Source organism: Galeopterus variegatus, unplaced genomic scaffold, assembly GCF_000696425.1.
Source record: "Galeopterus variegatus unplaced genomic scaffold, G_variegatus-3.0.2 Scaffold28, whole genome shotgun sequence".
Classification (NCBI taxonomy): Eukaryota; Metazoa; Chordata; class Mammalia; order Dermoptera; family Cynocephalidae; genus Galeopterus; species Galeopterus variegatus.
In genome coordinates, this window is record NW_007726139.1 from 223,364 (window position 1) to 247,203 (window position 23,840).

At 35.6% G+C, this 23,840-nt stretch overlaps 1 protein-coding gene across 4 annotated transcripts in view; it reads right to left on the reverse strand.

Annotated features, from left to right (window-relative positions):
* Positions 1-23,840, reverse strand: part of ANGPT1 (angiopoietin 1) — a 253,373-nt gene that overhangs the window by 218,681 nt on the left and 10,852 nt on the right. Inside the window, exon 1 of one of the 4 annotated variants that reach the window (XM_008569713.1) lies at positions 21,079-21,139. The exons of the other annotated variants lie outside the window; for them this stretch is intronic. Coding sequence (XP_008567935.1) covers positions 21,079-21,093 — 15 coding nt within the window. The 5' untranslated portion in view covers positions 21,094-21,139. Of the gene's footprint in view, positions 1-21,078; positions 21,140-23,840 lie in introns of those variants that run through there. 4 annotated transcript variants of the gene reach the window in all.

Here is a 23,840-nt window from a genome sequence, read left to right on the forward strand (position 1 = left end):
TTCACATGAGCAAAAGTAAAAAAAAAAAAAATCTTATTACAGATTCAGAAATGTTCTTTGTGCTGTTGTAATTAAGTCTACCAAACATGGTTTGGTCATCATTAAAACAGAAAGCTGGGTAGCCGTTGAAGTCAGAAATAGTTTTCTGTGAACTTGGATGTCTTGAGCAAAGCTGAGATGTTTGCATAATCTTTTCTGTAGCAACAACATTCCATGTGCATATTTCTCTTTAAAAAGAAACTCCATGCTCAGTGGTATTCTGGGTTCAAGGCCTGAATAAAAAGCATTTCAAGTCAAAAGTCTTGTTCTAAAAATTGAGATGTAGAGAAGGTCATAAGCTTTTTGACTTCTTTTTAAAATCATTTATGGATGGCTAAAAGTCACATTGATTCAAAGTACAAATTTACTTAAATCTCTAAACTTGAACTTTTAGCTAGCTATCTAGCCCAATTTTTTTTCCAAAATATTCTCTAATCTTTGAGGTTTCTACACACAAGATAAATCACTACACATAAAACTGAGCAAAAGAGAAGGTGAAATGTACAATAAAACCTGCCTGCATAATTTTTCTCAAGGCTGAAAATAAAAGTGTTAAATTTGGCCTACCACTTTAGTGGCATTTTTCCAAAATACAAGTTTCAAAGCATATAATACATAACTTTTTTTAAAAAAAAGTTGAAATAGATTCAAACATAAAAAATAAGATGCAAATCTTTGAATTATACTTGTTTTGAACATCATACTTTCTCAGGAGTTTTATCAATACAGTATCTAATGAAGCAATATTGTAATGAAAGTTGCCTTTCTTTCTGCTTTGAGTCAATGGGAGATGTGCCAAAAATTGCAATTCTTCCTCAGCACAGTAGAGTTGTATCATATGCTCTTTTAATGTTATGAATTCATCTATGTGGTTAGTATTATAACTCTACTAGTATAAGGAATAATAAAAATTCTATACAATAATATTTATCACACATGTGCTTTATAACAAACTATGCATTCATTAAATTATTACACATTAATATATACATATGACTACATAGAAGTGTATACGGAAATCTAAAACTCCTGTGTAAGATGCTCCCAATAATCTAATGTAGAAATGGAAGAAGGAAATAATTAACACATGCTTATATCTTATCCTTATTTGGAAATAATAATAATCACCTTAATAATAATTATGTTGTAATAGTAATAGCCAACAAAGTTATGGTAAGGGATGAGGCAGCAACCAACTAACAAAGCTGTTATTTTTTTTTTTTTTCAAAGATGACCGGTAAGGACATCTTAACCCTTGGCTTGGTGTTGTCAGCACCATGCTCAGCCAGTGTGCAAACTGGCCCTCCCTATATGGGATCCGAAGCCGGGGCCTTGGTGTCATCAGGACCGCACTCTCCCGAGTGAGCCACGGGCCAGACTCTACAAAGCTCTCATTTTTAAAAGGAACTAAACCTCACTGGAATAAATTGTAATATGGCTATCAGTTAACTCAAGTCTCCACATGAGACTTCTTTGTGGTTGCTGAGGTGAAAATTGATACTGTGATTACACCAAATTAGTGCCATTAAACAGAAATTTAAAATAATAAATAAATCTTTGCCAATCTGAACCTTTCTTTTCTGAGAGATAAGTTATTAAGTACAACTGCCGGCTCTACCACTAAACCCGAAATCAAGCAGCTGAGTTTTTTATATCTTAGAGTCTTAGCCAAGTGAGACTATTAATATGTGGATAAGGCTCTTTACTAGAAACAAGTAATCTAATTTACTGTCTGAAGTTTAAACCATTCACTATGCTTCTCAAGAAGCTTCTGATTTGGGAAATCACACATGCATACATCCTCCACACACATGCACACAAACAGACACACACCAAAAGGGAAAAATACTTAAGAGGGAAGTTTCTTTGGACACTGACTCTGTAGATGGAAATGAATTAGTAAGTTAATCTGTCTTAGCTCCTCTTTCTATAAAATTATTTTTTTTACAGAAAATTATGTTCATACTGAGTGTGAAACCAAAAATGAAATAAAAGAGCATCTGATTTCTATTCTGTCCAATAATTATTTTCAAGTTTCTGAAACTGAAGGCCAAGTTGGAATTACAACAGTTCTTGTCTGTGTGTAGCTAAAATTCTATTACATACTGATAAATTAATTACAATTGTCTGCTAACTGGACTTTTGGACTTAACTGGGTATTGTATGATCATATTGTAACATGCAGGATGTATACAAGAATAAACAATAAGTTTATTTATCTTTGAGATTCCAGTAACTGCTGTTTTTAAAATCGCTGTTGGAAAATCTGACTCGTGAATTTATCTTGTGACATTAATAAACTTAAGCTCATCAAAAGTTCTTAGGACTGTCCATGTCAAAAAAAAGTCTGAATTCTTTAACCTACTTATAGGCTAGAAATGATTGTAATTAAAAAGTAGAAGTATTGTAAAATATAATATATTTTCTAAACTAAAACAAAGAAAAACGTATTTAAAATATTTTGCATAAGACTCAACAATAGTATCTAGTAGATAATCTCTATTCTGGCGAGTAGAAATGACTAATTGAATATGAGTGTGAAAGTATTAAAAGAAAATTCCAGATGCACAGAATGTTACATTATGGTTGAGATAGCGATATATTCCGTATTATAAATCTAAAGAAAGAAGGTGAATTCTTTTTATAAAATACTGTATACATTACTATATCAGTTTCTCTGCCCTCCCATTTAAAAAATATTGAACACACTGAAATGGTACCAGGAGGTCCAATATCAACTGAGCCAATCCTTTGTATTAGGTATCATGCCAACTGCGTTGCATGTATTATCTCTCTTAATTTTCCCAATAACCCTATCAAACAAATTCTATTATTCTCCCTTCACATATATGATAAAACTAAGGCCCCAAAAGGCTAAGTAACTAGCAGAAAATCACACCGTAAGTGTCTGAGCCCAAATTCAAAACCCAGGGTAGTCAAACTTCAAAGCCAGTGTTTAGAACAACAAACTCTGTTTAGGAAGTTCCTATTTTTTAAAATGCTTAGTCTATTCTAAGGGCTTCAGACATATATCATGAATATCATATATGCCTCTGCATCCTGGTGGTCTTGGTCTCTCTCTCTCCCTCCCTCTCTCTCTCTCTTTCTCTCTCTCTCTCTCTCTCCCTCCCTCCCTCTCTCTCTCTCTTTCTCTCTCTCTCTCTCTCTCTCTCCCCCTCCTTCCTCTCCCTCCCTCCCACATCTCTCTCTTCTTTCTTGTTCCCTTTTTTAATCTTTCATGGAGTAGTTTTGGGCTTCATTTTATACTTAAGGAGCAAACTTATCCAAGTGCTCAGCAACTACATGGAGATATAGTATATAACACTTTAACAAATTAAAAAATTTTCAACCAATAAAATAAAATGAGAGGCAGATTATAATTCAACCCACAGTATGTGGGAACTTAGAATGAACAAGAAAACTCACTGTGGCCTACTACCAATGTTTACAACAGTTTTAATTTTCATACATCAAAGATGACCATATTCACTTTATATTAACTAATACAAGTTTTAGACTACTTGGTTGCATGGTCAAACCAGTTTGCATAAAATAAGTTATGTTTTGTATATAGTCTTAGACCTTTTAAAATACGCTTGATTGCCTTTCCAGAATGTCATTTTAGTAGGGGACAAAAGGGCAGGCTCCAAAGACACATCAAATAAATAGTACAGGGAAATGAATGAAAATGTAAATTTACTCTAAAACTCATTTTCAATTTTCTGCCCTTTGCTTTAGAAATAAATGAAAGGAGAAAAAAGGGCTTGTTAGTGACTAAGTGCTAAAAACTTGTCATAAATTCCATGGACTCTAAGTGATTTTCAGCACATTTGACATGCCCTATGAAATATGCCGAAGGCATCATCATAATTTCACTACTAATTTGAAGACATTCATGTCTCTGTGCTGTGCTTCCACTCCACACACAAGGACATATCTGAGCCTTTCACAGTATGAATGTGGCGAAACACTCCGGGGATCCTCAAAGTAGACTTGTTCAATAATTCCCAGATGTGGAAATATGTAAATTGCTTATTTCTAGTTCTTTATTTACAAGCATGTTCTGTAGCATGTAGACATTCCCATTCCCCCATTTTTTTTTGGGGGGGGGCAGTTTCAAGAGTGGGGATCAGGTAGGGTGGGATCAAGGGTGGGAAAGTTTAAGCAGGAGCTGTGTATATAGATCATGTCTTTGGGTGCATAAAAAAGGCTACTGGCTGTCTATTTGGGTGTTGTAAGTAAAACTAAAAATCAAGTAGCTCTGTTTACAATAGCCAAGTCATGGAGCCAAGATGGATGATTGGATAAGGAAACTGTCGTATATATGCACCATAGAATACTACTCTGCCATAAAAAAGAATGAAATACTCCCATTTGCAACAACATGGATGAGCCTGGAGAAAGTCATGTTGAGTGAAATAAGCAAAGCACAGAGTGATAAACACCACATGTACTCATTCATAAGTGGGAACTAAGAGAGAAAGAAGGAAGGAGAAAAAGTCCACAGTACTGCATCAGATTTGCAGAGGGAGAGGACATTCCTTGGGCTACATAGTGGGGGGGGAGAGGTCGGGGGTCATTGGGTGGTGGACATGAGGTTCAAATGCAATTTGTGGTCATGAGTATACAGCCAGTATGAATCTGACTCCCACATCATGGGCATGAGGGGTGACAATCAGCTTTGTATCTCATGAATATTCATAACCAATTAAAATAAATAAATAAATAAAAGTCTCTCACAAAACAGATTAAACCAGCGAATTATAACTCAAACATTTGTGCATGCATGGATAAGCACTTCTCTGCTGTTGGACAAATAAACAACTCCAGATCTTGGTGTAACTCTGCCACTGCTTTTACCTCAGGTCAGCTTAAATCCTTGCTAGAAAATGAAAGGCTTCCTGAAGAAATATTTCTGCGACACACATATGCACTGCTCTACAGAGAACACTATGTGCTACTCAATTTGCTGCATGATTAATGCACATGGGGGGTAGGAAGGAAAACCAGCATTCAGTTCAATTACAGGCAATTTTTAAGATCAAACAAGGCAATTCCAGTTATCTCTCATTTAGATATAATTTTCAGTTAAATCCTAACGGACATAACTCTTCACAAGAGGGCATTGCCTGGATAGAGTCCAATGTGGAAAATTTGTATTAATTCTCTTTAACGGGATTAAGCAATTTACTTTTGGCCTTTTGTCAGATTTTTTGGGTAATCAAAAGTCATGAAGACTCTAAGTACACATATTGCCTCTGGTTGCCTGAGTCTCCAAGGGCATTTGAACCTCACAGGCACATTGCAGTGTGCCTAGGATACACAAAGCCAAAGGAAAAATATAAAACACACTTATAAAGAGTTAATATTATTTAAAATGTATAAATAAAAAGCATTATTTTATATTTAAATTTTATCATTTTTCATATTTACCACTATTTTATTTATATTTATAATTTTAAGCTGTGTTAGATCATTTCAGGCTATACCTATAGGCTCTTGGGATTTCATTTTCTTTCTCTACTCAAGAGCAATTCAGTGGGAAAGTTTGAGGAAGTGATGATTAATTACACTAGAACCAACATAAATTAAATTTTAATGAAAGCCTCCTCCCACACTTAAAAATCCTAAGCAGCAGGAAACTTGTCAGTATTCACAATAATTACTTAAACAAAGCAACTCAGTGTTTCTTCATCTCCAAGTTATTACTACTGATCAGTGTGAGATTAAGTTCTATCATATTTTAACTTTTCCAAGTCAGGATACATCTTACAATCAAAATGATATGAAATGATGGTGTCATAATTTAATTGGCTGTATTCTTATTTTTTCACCTAAAATAATGATGCTGCTTATAATCACTTGTGTCTTAGAGTCAATCATTGCACAGCTTCATTATATAATGGACTTAATATCACCACGCCTTTTCTTTAAAACCCAGTCACTTTCATATTCAAATGGGATACATGCTGTGACCAAAGTACACCATAAGCAGAGAACATATTCTGGCTGCTTATTATATTTGGCTTGTTGATGGTTCTATTTCCAGAAATAAATAAATGAATAACTATACGAATAAATGTATATTGTTAGTATACGAGGCTCTCTCTACACACACAAATATACAAAATGTGTGAGAAACCATTCTGTTTTCAAAACAAGCCAGCAAATATATCATTTATCATCATTTCTTATTGAAGAATATAGCAAACAGTGTAGGAAATATCAGTTTAAAAAAACGAGCATCTAATTAAGATGGTCAGAGATTTATTCATTAACTGTGTAATTACAGTTAATTCATTAACTGTACTGCTTTGCCTCAGACTATAAACTTTCAGGAGGACAGATGGTGCAGACTATGCCTAGTTCCATTTACTTGGGGGTTAAGTAAACTATCGGCACTTTACTGTTTAATTGAAGAATGAGTACATGCTTTTAGATGATAATGACAATGACACTGACATTGGCAATGACAATGTGAAGACAGAGAGAGAAAACAGACACAATAGCTGAAGGCCAAGCCTGAAATTGTTTCTATTAGGACTTCTCACTACCATCTCTTAAGCAGCACAGATTGGTTCTAGGCAGCATAAATATAACTTAAGCCTCCCAACATGAGACAGCAAACATGCACTAGATAATTTGGCTCAGCCAGACAAAAAATAATGGGGTCAAGTGTTAGTGTAATAACTATAGATTCAAAGATGGAGTCTTTAGAACAGATATGCACAGGGACATTAGAAATGGGGGTGTTGAATTAGCAAAATCTTTACAGATAGGTGGCCGGCACACACGCTCCAGCTCACAGGTGATCATCAGGCTTCCTCTGCTGGAGTGCCACAGATAAATGAATAAAATGCAACGCGGGCTTGGAGGGTCATTTAGTAGTAAAGGGCTTATGAATCACAAATCAAGATGCACAAAAACAATTTCTTGCTGCTGTTCAACTACATGTTTAGTACAACCCCCACTACATGGTAAAAACTTTTAAAGGAGCTTTTAGTTTTTACACTCTGCAAACTAATGGCAAGCAGAAACCCACCAATTAACTAATCAATCAATCCCACCCAAAAAAACACACAAAACATTAATACAGAGAGAGGAAATTATAAATTGAGTGCTGAAAAGTTAAACTACGTCTCTCAGTCCTTTATTCTCATAAAAGAAAGTTTCCATTTCTGTTCCTGTGATAGGTAGGCTTCTAAGATACCACCTAATCTTCCCTGCATCCTAAAATTCACATACTTGTGTAATCCCCACCCCTGGAGCATGGGGTGGATTGCGTGACTTGACTTGCTCTAATCAACAAACTATGGGAAAGTTGACGGGATGTCACTTCTCTGATAAGGCTGTGAGAGATTGTGACTTCCATCTTTCTACTAGACTCTTTTGCCTTTTCACCATGAATGCCTTGATGAAGTAAGCTGAATGTTGGAGAGGCCAATGAGGCAAAGAAACTGTGGCTCTCAGTTAACTGTTCATGAGGAACTGAATCCAAAGAAGAGAATCTTTCCCCAATCAGATGTTCAGATGCCAACACATTAGCCCAGGCCAACACCTTGAGTAGGGTCTCCTGAGAGACCGAAACAGAAGACCCATGTAAGCTGTGCCCAAATTCCCAAACCACAGAAATTGTCAGAAAATAAGTGTGTGTTGATATAAGCTGCTAAATTCTGGATAATTTACTATGTAGCATAGAGTACTAATGCAGTCCCCAAACGTCCTTCTGAGAGCTAGAATGTATTCTATTTCATCTAGGATCAACAAGAATGCTATTAACATCTTTTCAACAATAGCACAATGTCTACAAATAAATGGAAGGTGGTGCCCTTGTCATTGTGCCATTCTGTTTTGTTTTTAATGAAAATCTATTGCTGCAGAGCAATTTCCTAAATCTATTTTGAATAAACCAATATTTAAAACTATGATGAGATATATATGTACACATATAGAAGTATGTACACATACATAGATATGTATGTATCAACTCCTAGGTACAGCTGCTAACAATTTTAGATACTCATAAATAACCTTTCTAAAAATGAAAGTTCTTTAGAATAAATTTTAGGACTACTTTAAAAACTACATAATGATTTTTCTTGGTAATTTTTGTAGACATGTAGACTATATAAAGATAAAGAAACTCTAGATTTCAAATTAAATAAAATACATATTAAGTATACTATACAATTTAGACCACATAATTATTGATATAAAGTTAGAATAATTGTATTTTTTGAACTGTATAGACAGGCTATGAAGATTCTGGTACATAACATTCACTCAAGTCTAGATCTGGAAGTAACTAGTTATATGAGAACCAACTTAGTGTTGGGTAAAAACATAAACTCGGAAGCCAGCCAACCTCAGTTTTTTTCTTTGCTTCACCACCTAACAGCTATGAGACATTGGATAATCTCTTTATGCCTCGGTTTCCTCATCTCTAAAATGGTGATAATAAGAATATCCACTTTAGATGAAGATTAGCTGAAATACTACATGTACAGCATTTGGAACAGTTTCTGGCATATGGTAGGTCAAAAAACTATAAACGTGATCATGTAAATATGACTTGCCTTTATGCATCATGGTTTTTCATCATACAAAATAAGAGTTTGAATAGGAAAGCTTTTTAAAGTCCTTCCCAATCTTCAAATATTGACTACTTTTGTCTTCTCTCACTAAAAATACTTCAAAGAAGTATAAAAGGTGTATTTATCCATCTATTCATTCATTCAATACATATTTACCAAGTCTCAAGATGTTCTAGGCAGTATACTAGATGCAGTATAGGGTAGTGGCTAAGAGCCCTGGAATCAGACTCTATGGATCTTAGGGTTTTATAACTTTGAACAATTTCCTTAACTCCTAATGCCCCGGTCTCTTCTCCTTTGAAATGGAAATGATAATAGTCACAATCCCATAGGTTTATTGTGAGGATTAACTGAGCTAGTTCAAGTAAAGCCTATAGCCAGAACTTGGAACATAGTAAGTACTTAATAAACATGACTATTGTCAGGAAAAGAGTCAGACAGGAAGACAAACACAGGGTGCTAAGTGGGATGCTGGGGAGCAGGCAGGACATGGAGCTAGAGCCACAAAACCAAGAGGAGGCTAAACAGCATGGGGAGCTCAGGAAAGTTTCCCAGAAGAGCCAATATTTGGTCTCATATTAAAGAATTAAGAGAAGCAGCTGAAGAAGGTAGTTACAGTATAGTTAAATATTTCAGTGTGAAATATTAGAGAAGTACAACAGAATTTCATCAAATGACACGCAAGTAAACAAAGGTCTACTCTCCTCAATACATACTGAATACTAAGTCTAAGTTCATACTCTTTGTCCTTTAAGCATAAATCTCACTTTCCAAATAAATGCAATATAGTACTAAACAGCATCCCTCAGGATTTCCAGTAGCAGCCATATGCTAGGAAGTATATCCAGATAACCATATTATTTTCCTTGGAGACCTTATTCTAAACACAATGCTAATTGGTAGCATGTCAAATGCAATTTTGGGCAAGGGAGCATTGTGGTACTCTTGCCACCAAACCACTCACCTCACTGTTCCCACAGAGTAACTGTCTTCAAATAGTGAGGAAGCTGCCAAGTGGACATTAACTTAACTTGTATATTGCTAGGAGGTACAAGTGCCAGGAAGGACTTCTATCTCTAATGCTTACAACTCCTAACCTCTCTGGGAGCCTTTGCATAGTCCCTCCTGATAGTGCCAAGTTACTTTTATTCCAAAAGTTTCAAGGCATTTGTGTAGAAGAAAGGCTTCTCCCAGAGAGAAATGAATGGAAGCTGCAACTTGACACAGAAAAGAAATTTCTAGTATTGTAACTACAATAGAGTGAAGTTGTTTTCCCCACCTAGTAGTGAGTTGTCCTTTGCTACATGTGATCAAGCCGAGGTGAACTGCTGGTAATAGAATCTACAGAAATAAAGTATTCCTATGCTGGTTGGGAGATGGCGTTAGGTAACTTTGAGATTCCCTTCCGACATTAGAGTCCATAATTCTAATTCTGAGAAATGGGGTGCTTTTATTGCCTTGGTATTAACACTATTTAGGTCAAATCAAAACTAAATAAAACAATAAATAATAAAAATTGAAATTAAACAAAATTTTAAGAAGTAATTCAAACCAGTTGTTAGTCTGAACTGACAGGCTTCTTCAATCAAAATAGTTATTTCAATTATCCCGAGTAGTCAAATCTTTTAATCTACTTCTGTGATTGGTTACATTTCACTTGGATTTATTTTTTAAAGCTATTTTATGAATATCATCTACAAATCATATTAGTAGCAAGATTAATATTAGGGCCTTTAACCACATGTTATAGAATATGGTCTTTAAAATCTCTCAGTGCCCACACTGGACATATGCACAGGGCTGCTGCTGCTGCTGAATGGGTTGAGCCTCTAACAAGTTATTTCTGAAAACATAATAATGCCAAAAATGAAAAATTTTCAGCCAAAATATGGCAATGGAAAATTTACCAGTTCTTGAATGTGCACCCTCTCTGAAATGTAATCTTCTCAAATATCACATGAGGCTTGTGGTAAGTGGAGTGAATCCTTCCAGTTGAGATCAAATTACAAGGTATTCCCAAGAGAGAATTACCTACTCGATTGGCACATTTGAGTTAGTCCCCCCAGTTCATGTCAATTGTTTGAGAGTCAAAATTCAAGTGATAAAAAAGAGAGTAGTAACTATGGGTAATGTGCACAAAGCAACAATAGTAAAATTGGGTGAACTTAGAGCAAGTATTTGTTACTTAGCGGGGCAGAGCCCCAACTCTAGGTCTTCCTTTGTATAAACTCACAGATGCACATAAGGCACAGCCATGAAAATTGAACTCATTCACTTTTTTTCTTTCTTTTCTTCTCTTTTTTTGTAAATTTTTAAAGTGCCTACAATGTGTCATGTGTGCTATAGGCAGGTACAAAAAACTTCCAAGTACCAGTCCCTGATATCTAGGGCTCATATTTAAGGGAAATGGGGACTGATTATTGTAAACATGTATTTTCAGTAGCTGAACAGTTTATATCTTGACCAAGTCCAGTCCTTTATTTTATATTCTCATTGTCCTATATATCTCTTCTTTGCTGTGTTAACTTAAAATTTTTTGTGTGACCACTTGATTAATATCCAATTCCTCACTGGACTGTGTGCCCAGAGAGGACTGAGAGTAAAGAAAATGTTTCTTTTCACTTACATTTGTTGCAGTGTTTGAACACAATGCTTGGCACACATGGTACCAGTCAAAACATATCTAGTGATTGAACAGATTAGTAAATGCAACCTTGGAGAGCAAGTTTTTATTAATCCTGGGCTTTATAAACCATTTGCACAAGCTCTTTATTATATACAAAGAATGTCGTTGTGGAAAGTTTAAGGCAAAACCATTCTTACACTGTTGGAGAACAATACCATTAATTATGTCATCTCTGAAAACTAAGAGGGGCAATAAACACAGCCCACAAATCAGCCTTAAATTGGCCAATCTAGAATGTTTTTCCATCCCTAATTCATACAATTTTATCACTGCAATCTACTTTTTTTTGAAAGCTAAGCCAGATTTCTGGCTTTTCAAATTGTACTTCATAAACTCCTAGCTAATACACAACAGGTTTGTCACGAATTACCAAGCAATAAGATTTGACATCAGGCAATATGGACAGCACCACCATACCACATCTTAAAAATGCCTTTTCGTGAGGCATACAAAAGGATAACTTGATGCAGATTTTGCCGGCTTGCTTGAGTGTTCCCTTTAGCCACTTCCTGTAGGCTAAAATGAGCAGAGAATATTCTACAATTGATCTGTGTACAGTCTGTTTAATGCTCATTACGGCTGTTACAGAACAGAGGCATTGAAATCATATCCATATTCACAAAACAAAATACTTTTCAAATTTGATGTAATGTAAAAAAATGTTTGGGAATATTTTGTTTTACAGTAATATTTCAATAAAATGATGATACAGTTCTGATTTCTTACTCTGGTACAACTTGTAGCCCTTTTAATGACAAAGGAAATTAATATATCTTTTAAAGGAAAAATGTACCCTAAGTTTTTTTACCCCATGTATAAGACTGTACCCTCAAGGGCTTGGAAGAAAGACATTTATAGAGGTTGTAATGCTATGTTAAGCTTGTGCTATTAGCAAATTTACTATTTTTTTTTCATTTGCGTTATTGCAGGAAGGTAATAAAATATATCAGGTTGCACTTAATGCATCCTCGGTGACCTGAAAAATTTATTTTTACCTGCTTGCAAAGGTCCTTGTTTTTCAAAAGTATAAATTTTTCTGCATAGAACTATCATGTCACCCATAAACATCAGGAAGTGTCACAAATTTTTATGCCAGGTAGGAAGTCTTAACCTTTTTCTTATGTCAGGAAGATTCTAAAGGATTTTTCAGATCTGGCAAACTAGAATCTATTTTTTGCAGGTCTTTTCCTACTCAAAAAACTCACTGAAAGGAGCAAGCACTGCCCAGCCAAGCTGTTCTCACATTCTCATTGAAAGAAGATTTATTTGCATTACAACAGAATTGGTTGACATATCTTCCCAAGGTCTATAGAAATCCACTGTATAACACAAGCAGGACTGTCTATTGAATTGAGGGCAGTAAACATTTGTGTTTATTTACTTATTTGTTTTATTAACTAAAGTCCATATGTCTCAGATTTCCTTAGTTTTACCTAATGTTCTTTTTTGGTCCAGATCCCATCCAGGATACCACATTATATTTACTTAGCATGTGTCCTTAGGATCCTCTTGTTTTTGATGACTTTAACATTTTTGAGGAGTACTTGTCAGATATTTTAGAGAATGTCCCTAACAAGATTTTTCTGATGTTTTTGTCCTGATTAGACTAGGGCTATATGGGCTTTCAGAAAAAGACCAGAGAAGAAAAGTGCTATTCTATGTTGCTGTTCTAACATCGATAAACGGACATACCATCAACATGAGTTATTGTTGTTGATAGTGACTTTGACATCTGGCTTAAGGTAGTGTTTGTCAAGTTTCTCCAGTGTAAAGTGTTCTTTTACCCTTTTTTATTACAGTACTCTTTAGAAGGATTGACTATGCTCAGTCCATACTTAAGAGGAGGGGTAGAGCAGCTATTATAAATTCTTCTGCCTAGGAGATTTGCTCACTGGGATTTGAACAAGAGAATATTAAATCAATCTTCATCTGATTACCAACAAACCATGTAGCCCAAAGAAAGGCACTGAGGTTTGTTGGGTACAGTTTGTAAAGAAAGTGTTTAAAAATAGGTAGTTGCAATTTGTTAAACCTATGCTATGAGCCAGTCTGTGTTATTTAGTGATTCCTGTCTCACATAAGTACTGTAACACCTTATGAGAAAGGCATTATTGTTTTCATCTCATATATGCAGAAATTTGAAGTTCAGAGGGTAAAGCAGGCTGCCCAATTCACATCTGTACTTTATCACATGTGGAAAGCAAAACTGTGTACATGCACATACCACACTCATACACACACATATGTAAGGGCATTATGTATTATGAAATAACACCTTCCCATATAGCAAAGACAGGAAGCATGACAACAATTATGATTTGTCTTTCTGTTAAAAAGCAGAAGACTTGGCTAATTGGAGATTTTTAATTTTTCTCTATTCATTTTCCATCATAAAGAATGTAAATGGCTTCCCCATCCTCACTACCACTAGCACTGGCCACCACTGGGCTTGAAGTCTCCAGTTCTGTGGTCATTTGAGTGAATAAGACTTCATGATACAAAGTCACGACAATGTAAGAGGAGTGTGTGTTTTGAAGAGGATGTGAATTTCCCAGTAAGCTTATTTTATTTCCAGTCATAAATATGCATTTGCTTAAATATCCATGTGGTCCGTGTTACAAGACCATTATTCTTGCTCAGCAAACATGGAATTGCTATGTTTTCACAGAACCGGGTTTCTACTCGAACATTTTATCTGAAACTTGCAGAACTACATGGTGTGTATATTCCTAATAGTAACCAGGAATTTCTTTGTGCAGTACAAAGTCAAAAAATACATTATAAGGCATGATCCACTTTCTAAATGCCAAAGAGTCTCTCATGGTTTACTACCAAATACACATGCTTGCAAATGTGTCACATGACCTGATTGAAACACAAGGTTGGATACTCTTTGTATAAAAAAAAATGCCACATGAGACATATAGATCAGCAAATATCACCTTAATGTACTTAATGCCTCTCTGAACAGACTCTTGGTACCTAAATGATTCTTCATTGAAATGATTAATGCCATTATTTTTAAAATGGAACCACAGAGCTTTATTTTTTCAGTGGGATTCACTTAACTTGCAAGGATAAAATCAACTCAAAAGAATAAAATGATTTCTTTATGTAAGTATGTATATAATACAAATAGAACAGTGCACTGCATGTCTTACCTGATAGTACGAGTGTTTATTTTTAAGTGGATAGAGCCCACAGTACAAAGATTCTTAACCATAGATTTTAGTAAGTAACTTAACTCAATTCCCTAACACATCTTGTGCTATATAACTAGTAAATGCATGGGATACCCAAAGGAATGGAAGATAGAAGGGGGCTTACCTCTACCTGAGTTCATAAATTTTAAAGCATCTTAGGATTGTCTTTTTCTATTCTCATTCAGGAAGATGGGAAAGGAGTCCATCTCACATTATGGATTATTGAGAAATACTCTTAAAAACATATGAAATTAACAGCTCCTTATGAAACAAATACAGAAATATTTTCATTTTCTACAGTAAGTACTTATACCTGAGTAAAGTATTCTTGTGTTGTTGCAGTTCTAAAATCTCAGTGTTAATCTTTGATGAAGACTTCTGGTTAATTTTTTGTTGTTTATTACAATTTTTGTCTCTGAATTTAACCTGTTACCTGATTCCTTAACTGCCTTTTGCATCCATTCATCTATTTATATTATCACCCTGTTACATTAGGGGAGCGTCAGGGTTGCATGGGCCACTTTCTATCATCTCAGCTTCTGGTCATTCACCCTTACATAATGCAAGCACACAATCCAAACCCATTTTCTCACTCCTATTACTGTTTATATTTATGTCCTTTAAAAATCTAATGATAAGTTTCAACCCTCGAGATCATCACCTTTCCTATCAAATTCCATTGCCTAAAAGTGAGTTGCAGGACTATCTCATATCTATCCATTCATTTATCCCTCCAATCATATGTCCATCCATCTCTCCATCCATCCATTTATTAAATATTATATGGAAGATGGGATAGGAGATGCAAGGAATGTGCTGTGGCATGGCATGCACAAAGTTAAGGAAGAAGAAGAAATCATGCCATTGTAACAGAACTGGCACATAGCACAATGTGCTGGCACATAAAGAACAATGAAGAAACTTGTGAAAAATGAGGCTGAAGAGGTAAGCAAGGCCCAGCTTATAGAAATAAGTTAGGATATGTAGTTTGAACTTCATTCTGAGGATAATCTGAGTCTACTGATGTGTTTTCACTAGGAGAAAGGCATGATTAGTTTTTATTTTGGGGAAAGTCTGGCTGCCCAATGTAGTTTGCATATTAATATCTTGCAGAGGGAATTCATATACATAATCTCAAAACATAATTTCCTTAATTTCTCTCTCCTTCTTCCTCCTCTCTTTGCTCCATTAAATCATGGAGCCTTTAGGCTTCATATTTCCTTCATAAAACCATAGGTTTTATACTCTACAAACCCAGCTTCATCTTCTGTTATAACTTCTGTTAATCTTAAATAAAATTCTTTAAATTTATTTCTTGCTTTGAATAAAAAGGATAAAATCAGCCAAGGATTGTGGACTACCCCAACCCAATTTCTGTCTCTGTAAAAAAACCATTTTTAGGGCTTTCAACATTAACTTTTCCACAAAGGCAGAGAAAAAGAAATAAAAATTGTTATGAAATGAATAAATGACTATCACATGATGTAAGTGGATTCAGCAATAGACTTCTAAGAAGGCAGCTGTTTGGGTGGTACAATATGAACGTAACAAAGGAATACTCCCTGGACCAAAATATTTCTCCTAGGTTTCCTCTCATACAGATGCTGATACTATTTCTAAAAGCCACTTTATATTTACTTGCCCTGAGAACAATTATTTTGAAAAATGATGTAAATTTTAACCCATGATCCCGTCTTCTCCACTTCATTCCTGCTTGTTTTTATTTGTCTTCAGTCTAGGTAGACCTATTTTTTCAATAAAGCTTACATTACTGTGATTATAAAAGTGGCAATTCTCATACTATACAATAATGCAATTGGCATAAAAGAGAAAATGAAAAATAATGTTCAATTTCACCATTATAAATTAATCACTGTGAATGTTTTGGATGCATTCTGTCAATAGTCATGAAAAAACTTGAAATTTAAACCCACTCACCATTCCCCACATGCAAATTCAGTGATATAATATATATACAGATTTATACAATGAGGACAATAACAGTATCCATGTATATAGTTCTGAGAATCAAATAAAATAATAGCCTTAAAGTGTCTGTCCCAGAGCTTGGTACATACTAAATGCTAAAAATATGAGCAATTACTTTTATTGTTATAATTATTTGGGTTTCCCATCTATTCATGCAACATCTTGTGGGCATTTTCTCTTCACAAAGTATGATTTTTAACAGCCACAGTGATGGGGTCACTGAGGACATGGCTTTACTTCAGAGGATCTTGGGTTGGAGTACCTGCTTGTTCTGCCATTCAAGTTCTGCTTATATGAGGAGCTTATGGAGGAGCTCTGGTTAGCAAGTCCCCATACTTGAATCATCCCAGCCCAGGCTCCAGACACATCAGTAAATGATAACACTCACCCCCTGAGTTACCTCCAGATTTGGAGTTAAAGCCAGAAACATCATGGAGTAGAAACAACCCATTTGCAACATACGTGTCTAAAATCCTGACCCATAGAGTCCGTAGGAGTAAGAGCTTATACATGGTTTCCTCACTCAAAGCTTGTGGAAACATTAGTTTATCTTTCAGAACTTTTCTTTAGGATTAGAGATCATAAGTGCAAGGTATCATAGTAAGTACCAAATAAATAATATTACCTATTGTTTCCAATGTTTCTGCTATGATAGCTGCAATACACTTGTTTGTGTACATTGTTTTTTTCTTCCCATTGAATTATTTTCTTGGGAATGATTCCCAGAAGTTGGATTACTGAGTCAAAGAATATGGAAATAGTTACATTCTTTGTATTTACTAGTATGGTGTTTTCCAATAAGTTTGAACTCATATATAATGTAATAAACAAAGCACCTCAAACATCTAAAGAACGTTCCTATACCTGTTTCATTCAAGTCCAGATCCTATGCTCATCAGTTAGGAAGGGGAGAATCTGGTATGGATTTTATGCAGGAATTCCAAGCCACTGGGAATTGAACAGATGGTGTAAACTCATTTTACATTTGGGAGATCACCAGTCAGCCATGCTCGGTAACAGCTTTCAGAAACATCTGGATTTAAACTTAAAGCCTAAACATGACAGGTTAAATAGTATAGAGTAATAAAATAACATGCCTAGGTTCTCAAAAATCTAAATTCACTGAGATTTTTACAGTGTTTAAATGATCAGAAAAATTTCAAATAATGTAAGCATTAAGACTCACATCAACTATACAATACATCATTTTGGTATTATGGAATTCTACTCTCCTCGAAGTTTAGGTAGTCTCCGAAGCTTATTGCAAATACTACTTTGACGGTTAAAAAAAAAATCCTTACTAATAACAATTTTACTCAAAGGAGCACCAAGATATATGCAGTCTTCAAGTTACATTTATTGAATCTCACTAAATTTATGCGAAACTGAAAATAGTTAACTTATACGAATAGAGAAAGGCAGTAAAAGTGTTGGCCTAAAGCCCACATGTATGACATTCTATCCATGTCATAAGCCTTACTGGAGTGCAAGCTTCTGGACGGCAGACTCATGTCTAATGCATTGATCTTCAATGACTAACATAGTGACAGGCACCACTAACCCCGCATGTTTGCCGAAGTAAATGGCGACTGTTCTGGTCACTATTGTCGATTTAATGTATTACCCCCCAAATCTTGCAGCTTGTGACATCCATCTGATTTACTCACTGGGCTCACAGGCTCTATGGGTCAGGATTTCAGACAAGTATGTTGCAAATGGGTCGTTTCTACTCCATGATGTCCTGGGCCTTAACTCCAAATCTGGAGGTAACTCAGGGGGTGAGTGTTAGAATCCTTTGGAGGCTCATTTACTGACGTGTCTGGAGCCTGGGATGGGATGATTCAAGTGTGGGGACTTGCTAACCAGAGTACCCACATATGGCCTGTCTACATGGCTTGACTTCCACAAAACATCGTGGCCTTAGGGTAGGGCAACATCTAAGATGGCAGCTCAAGCCTCCAAGCATGAGTGTTGTGACGAACAGGATACAAACTGAAGTCCCTTCTGTGACAGAGCTCTATTCAAGGGGAGTGGAATTCTTCATGAGAGGGTGGCATGTGAGACAGGAGGTGTTATTATAACCATTTACCCTCTAGTCCTGTTCTCTATTTTACTTGTAGTCTGTTCACCTTGTTAATTTAAAAGATTGCATTTTCTTTACATAGATTTAACTCAAAAAGGAGGGGGGTTTTTCTTAGTTCTAAATTTATAAAGCTAAACCTAACTTTTCATACTACACCTCCCTCAAAGACTTTAATACACCCCCACTCAGTAGAGAGGAGTGGCAGATGTGTCTTCCTGATAGAAAATCACCTCTTTGTCATTAATTTCTCAAATGCCCAGTAATCAGAGAAGGAACAAAGACATGTAAATCTTATTTTTCACATATGATATTTTATATTTGACCAGAAGAAAAATTCTCAAAATATTTGGTGAATTATTTGAATCATAAAAATTTAAAAGTATGCTTATAGAAATTACTTGAATGTTTTAGTTGTCTGTGATATACTTTTGTCCATAATCTTCAAAATTCGAGTCAATGGAAGACATTTCAAAATAGTAGGGTGATATATAAAGATAATTTATGGTCAGGATAATTTATTTTCATAGTGACCTTTTCCTTTGCAAATTGCATAAGTTTGATTTGTGAACTTAAAGTATGTAAACTTTAGTCCCATATGAAACATAATGCTCACAAAATAAAACTTTGACTTTCTTTCTGACATGGAGACTTTGTAGCTCCCATGTACTCGCATATTCTATTCTTGGTTACGAGCTTTCTCTGTAGAAGGCCGAGTGTGGGATTCCACCTTTACTGTCAGCTTCAATCATTTACTAGAACCAAGGTCTCTATGGCTCATTAGTTTATCTTGACTGTCAGTAAGAAATGCTGACAGTTCCACTTTTACAAATGTTTATTAATTTTATGTTTTTCACTTAGCAAAAACCTGAGATCAATGATTACTTTTATATTCTGAAACAATTTTTAAAAAATATATCAAAACACATATAGCATATGTTCTTTAAGGCATAAATGATGGCTCTTCCCCAAAATACTACAGACAGTACACTAATTCATTAATGTTGAAAATATCAAATGATCTCCTCTACTGGCTATATTTTACCCCTATTTGGTTTTTAACTTAAAGAAATATAACCTAGTATTGCAATGCAGTGTTTATAAGCAAAAATGCAGATAAACTAGTTTAAAATATTATCTTTACTTGTATATTCATATGAGGATAATTCCAACTGAGGCAATTTGTCTAAGCAACTCAGTTATTTGATAAGAAAAGGAAAAATAGCAATAAATTATCTGTCTCTGACATATTCGTGAAATACATAAAACATTGTACTAGGACAAGAACAATGCTAGGAAGCAGAGAACAATAAAGAACAGCAAAGAAGCCTTACAGCAGTTTAGATACGTATATGGTGAATTATTCTGATTGCCAGAGCAAGTGATCTGTTATGGATCTATCCTCCAAAAATATACAGGAAAGCGTCATTCATTTGCCCCTCTTTCCCACTCCCCACCTTTCAGAATTTGTTTTAATTTGTGAAGGAAAAGTAACAAAGGCAAGAATAGTGAAGAGCTTCAGATTTAATCACTCAGAAAGTCTGGGCTCCAATTCTACATGTGTCTCAAAGTAAATATGTAAACTTTAAAAAATCATTTGATTTCATTAGCCCTCAGTTTTCTGCTCTATAAAAATCTCTATTTGATGATACCTACTCTTTATAAAAATGTATGTACTTATCTATTTGTTTGGATGATGATACTGTTTATCAAGGTGAACTCACTAATACCATTAGTTACTAAACACCTTTCTTAGAATAGTCATTTTCGTACTTGCTTTGATGATAGGACTTTCAACGCTCATTGTCCTCTCTGTAGGTAAATTGATTTATTTCACACACAAAGCAACAGCAGTTTCATTCGCAGGGATGGTGATTACGTTACATGAATGAGATAATCATGTGTCCCATGAAGTACAAGCTGTGTGACTAACCATGAGACGTCACTTCTTAGCTGCCATTAATATGTATTTGCTATATTGTCAGCTATCTCTTGAGAGGAAATGAACAGTAGCAGACACAATAGATGGAAAATAAAAAATATGGAAGGGATGAAGAAAGAAACCTGTAAAATGGAGAAGGTTGAACTCCTTAACCTAATAGTTTCCTGAAAATTGGGAAAAGGTCTCTGTTATTCAGCATTATCATTAGAAACTTTCAGAGTATGTCACTGACCAAATAGTTGCCCCAAATAGCTTGAACAGAACTGCATGCATTTATTCAGGTATACATCCTAACAGTACCTATCAGGCACCTACAATTCCAAGGTGCCACACACTGCTGGTGCTGAGCATTCGATGGAGAGCTCAGGTCAATGAAGTGGCTACATATTTAGTTTGATTGTTTTTTAAAATGTATTTTAGTCTATCTCACCATGCCAAGGTGGGTGGAGAAGCATCATTAAATTCTATTTTGTCTCCACCCTTTCGTGTCCTCTCTCTTCTTTGGGACACCATGAAGAAGAATGGACAGAGGGAAGTTAAGGTACCTTGAGTCTTCCCATCTATGTGGTCGATACTCATCAGTGATGGAAGCAGCAACCTCCAAGCCCAGGCATCTGAGTGGTCAGGACTCCAAGATCAGAGAAGAGAGAAAGGGCTGTCACAATTGGCTGCAAGTAGCAGTGCTCTTGGCCTTAGACCAAAATACCAGAAATACTTTAATTAACAGAGACAATGATAAATAAAATAGGAAGTGAGATAAGAGGTCATTGCCTGAGAAAACAAGACTTCTCTTCTCATTTTTACAACTCTCCAAATGACCCACAAAAGAAAGTGCACACAAATAATATTTTAAGTTCCAGAATGTGTTTTTGCTTTTCCAAGCAGGATTGACTACAGATAAATGCAAGAGGGAGGTCATTAAATCGACTGGAAGACATTTAGAACAGACAACTTTACCCCATGTAAAGCAATTGTAAGCTGTTCTTTGTGTTTTAGAAGTTTTTAGATAAATAGTCAGACTCAATTAAGCTCCATAACTTGAAGAAATGGTCTGTCTAAGGAGATAGGCGGGAGGGACTGCAGACATGGGATTCTGCGGTCTGTTAACAGGCCAGTGGGAGGGCAGAGAGAATTGGGCTATTGTGCTTCAATCAGCAGCATAACCTACATGCCATAGTCAATTTAACTACGGAACTTTAGAGTTGGGCTGGAGACAGATGGCTTTCTGAAACAGAACATGAGAAAGGGGCAACTCACTTAGTATGAAAAAATTAAGGGTTTGGACACAAAGACTACTACTAACTTTTAAAAAATAGACTGAAGGTTTGAGAATTGACAGGAGGAGACATGATGAAGTTGCTGTAGTTAATCCCACAGTTAGCTAAGAGCATAGGTCATGAAGCCAGACTGCTCGGGATTGGGTGCTAGCCCTGCAATTCAGCCACTCTGTAACCCAGAACAAGTTACTTCCCTTCCCTGTGCTTCAGTTTCCTCATTTGCCATCTGGGACAATTATAACACTATCTAACTCATATTGACTTTTGAAAATATTCAATAAATTAACACATGTAACACTCTTCCAAAGGGCCTGTCAGTAAAAATGCTCAACATTTAATTAACGTGGTACCCAGAACTTTCCCTAGTAATGATTAATATTTACTTAATATTTACTATGTGATAGAACTTACACAGAGTAATTTATGTGAATTCTGCTTACACTTAATAATCCTGTGATGTAAGTATTATTGTTATTATTATATATGATGTGGGTACTATTATTGTATATTATTATTATATTATTATAATTATTACCTCAGTTTTAACCATAATGAAACAAGCACAGAGAAGTGAAGGAACTTGCCCGAGGTCACACAGAAAGTAAGTGGAGCTGTCAGGATTCAGATCCAGGCAGTCTGGCTCTAAGCACAACACACTTCATCACTGCATTGTACTGCCTTTAAACTTGCCATAGGAAACAGCGGGTACATATATTTGCTTTCATGTTTATCTATTTCAGTGGGTTTAGGCTTCTCAACAACATAGACTGGAGCAGATTAATCGCTGCTTCCCAGTGTCTTGTAGACCACCTTGCATACAGTGCATATTTGATTAGATAACTGGCTGTCTGCCTGTCCTTTGCGAATGGCAGATGCTAAGCTTCACGACTCCTAAAAATCCCATGGCAAGACTCATGCTGTTCTTCAAAGAGCAGTCCTCCCTCTGCTACTATAGTCCTGTGGCCCCTTACCGTGCACCCCCACCTAGCACCAGTAAAGGGACAGTCACTCGTCTCCCTACGCATTTGCCTTCCCTCTTGTCCATCCTCTTCCAGCACTCCCACTCCATGATCAGCATGTGGAGGATCACAGACTTCAGTAAAACAATAACAGAGTCGAGAAGAGAAATGAAAAGGAGAGATGGGCCAGGGAGGGCCCTTTGAGTCCCTGTGTCTTTCTAGCTGTGAGGACTGCCTTACCACCTCCCCTCTCCTGCGTTTAGAGTCTGAGAAGTCTCCAGAGTGCAGAGTAAGCAAACTAGGGTTTAAAAAAGCAAGCCATTGGGAAGCCAGAAAAAATACTAGAACTTTTGTTTCTAAAATAATAAGAAAGTTAATAATAAATTCATATAAGTCCTGACACTGGAGCTTTCACTCCAGCAGTATATCAAACAGCTGTGTATTATTCATCTCCTGAAGAAAGAGAAAGAGCTCGACAGAGCTAATGGGATAAACAGCACTGCATGTGCTGGATTATCCTCTTTCAGAACAATGTGATATGTTCCAGCTTAGGTGTGTTTGGGAGAGTGGATTCATAAATTATTTTATCTAGTTTTAACTAAACACATGTTCACGTGTCCTAAAATACACTAAAATATAAGCACATCTGAACAAGAAAATATTGATTGTGTGATTCCTATTCCTGGTAAATGCCACATATGAGAAGTAAAAACAAAGATTAGCTATGTAGATCCAATAAATCAACAGGGAAATTTTAGAAATATCAAAATGCCTACATAAAATCCAGATTTTCTTTCACTATCCTTAACAATGAACTCTGCTTAAAGAGAATATTGTAGCTTGCACTATATTAGGCAATCACCTACATGTTCCTATATTGAAAATAGATAAATATAAATCATCATGTAAATGGGTTTAGAAATTAGATAAATTAAACAATTTGTCATTATTTAACCAGGAGTTGTCTACTGTCTTAACAAATTTGGGTCTTGTTAAATGTGAGTGGGCCTCAGCATTTTTAAAGGTCTAGAGAAACCTATATATATATATATATATATATATATATATATA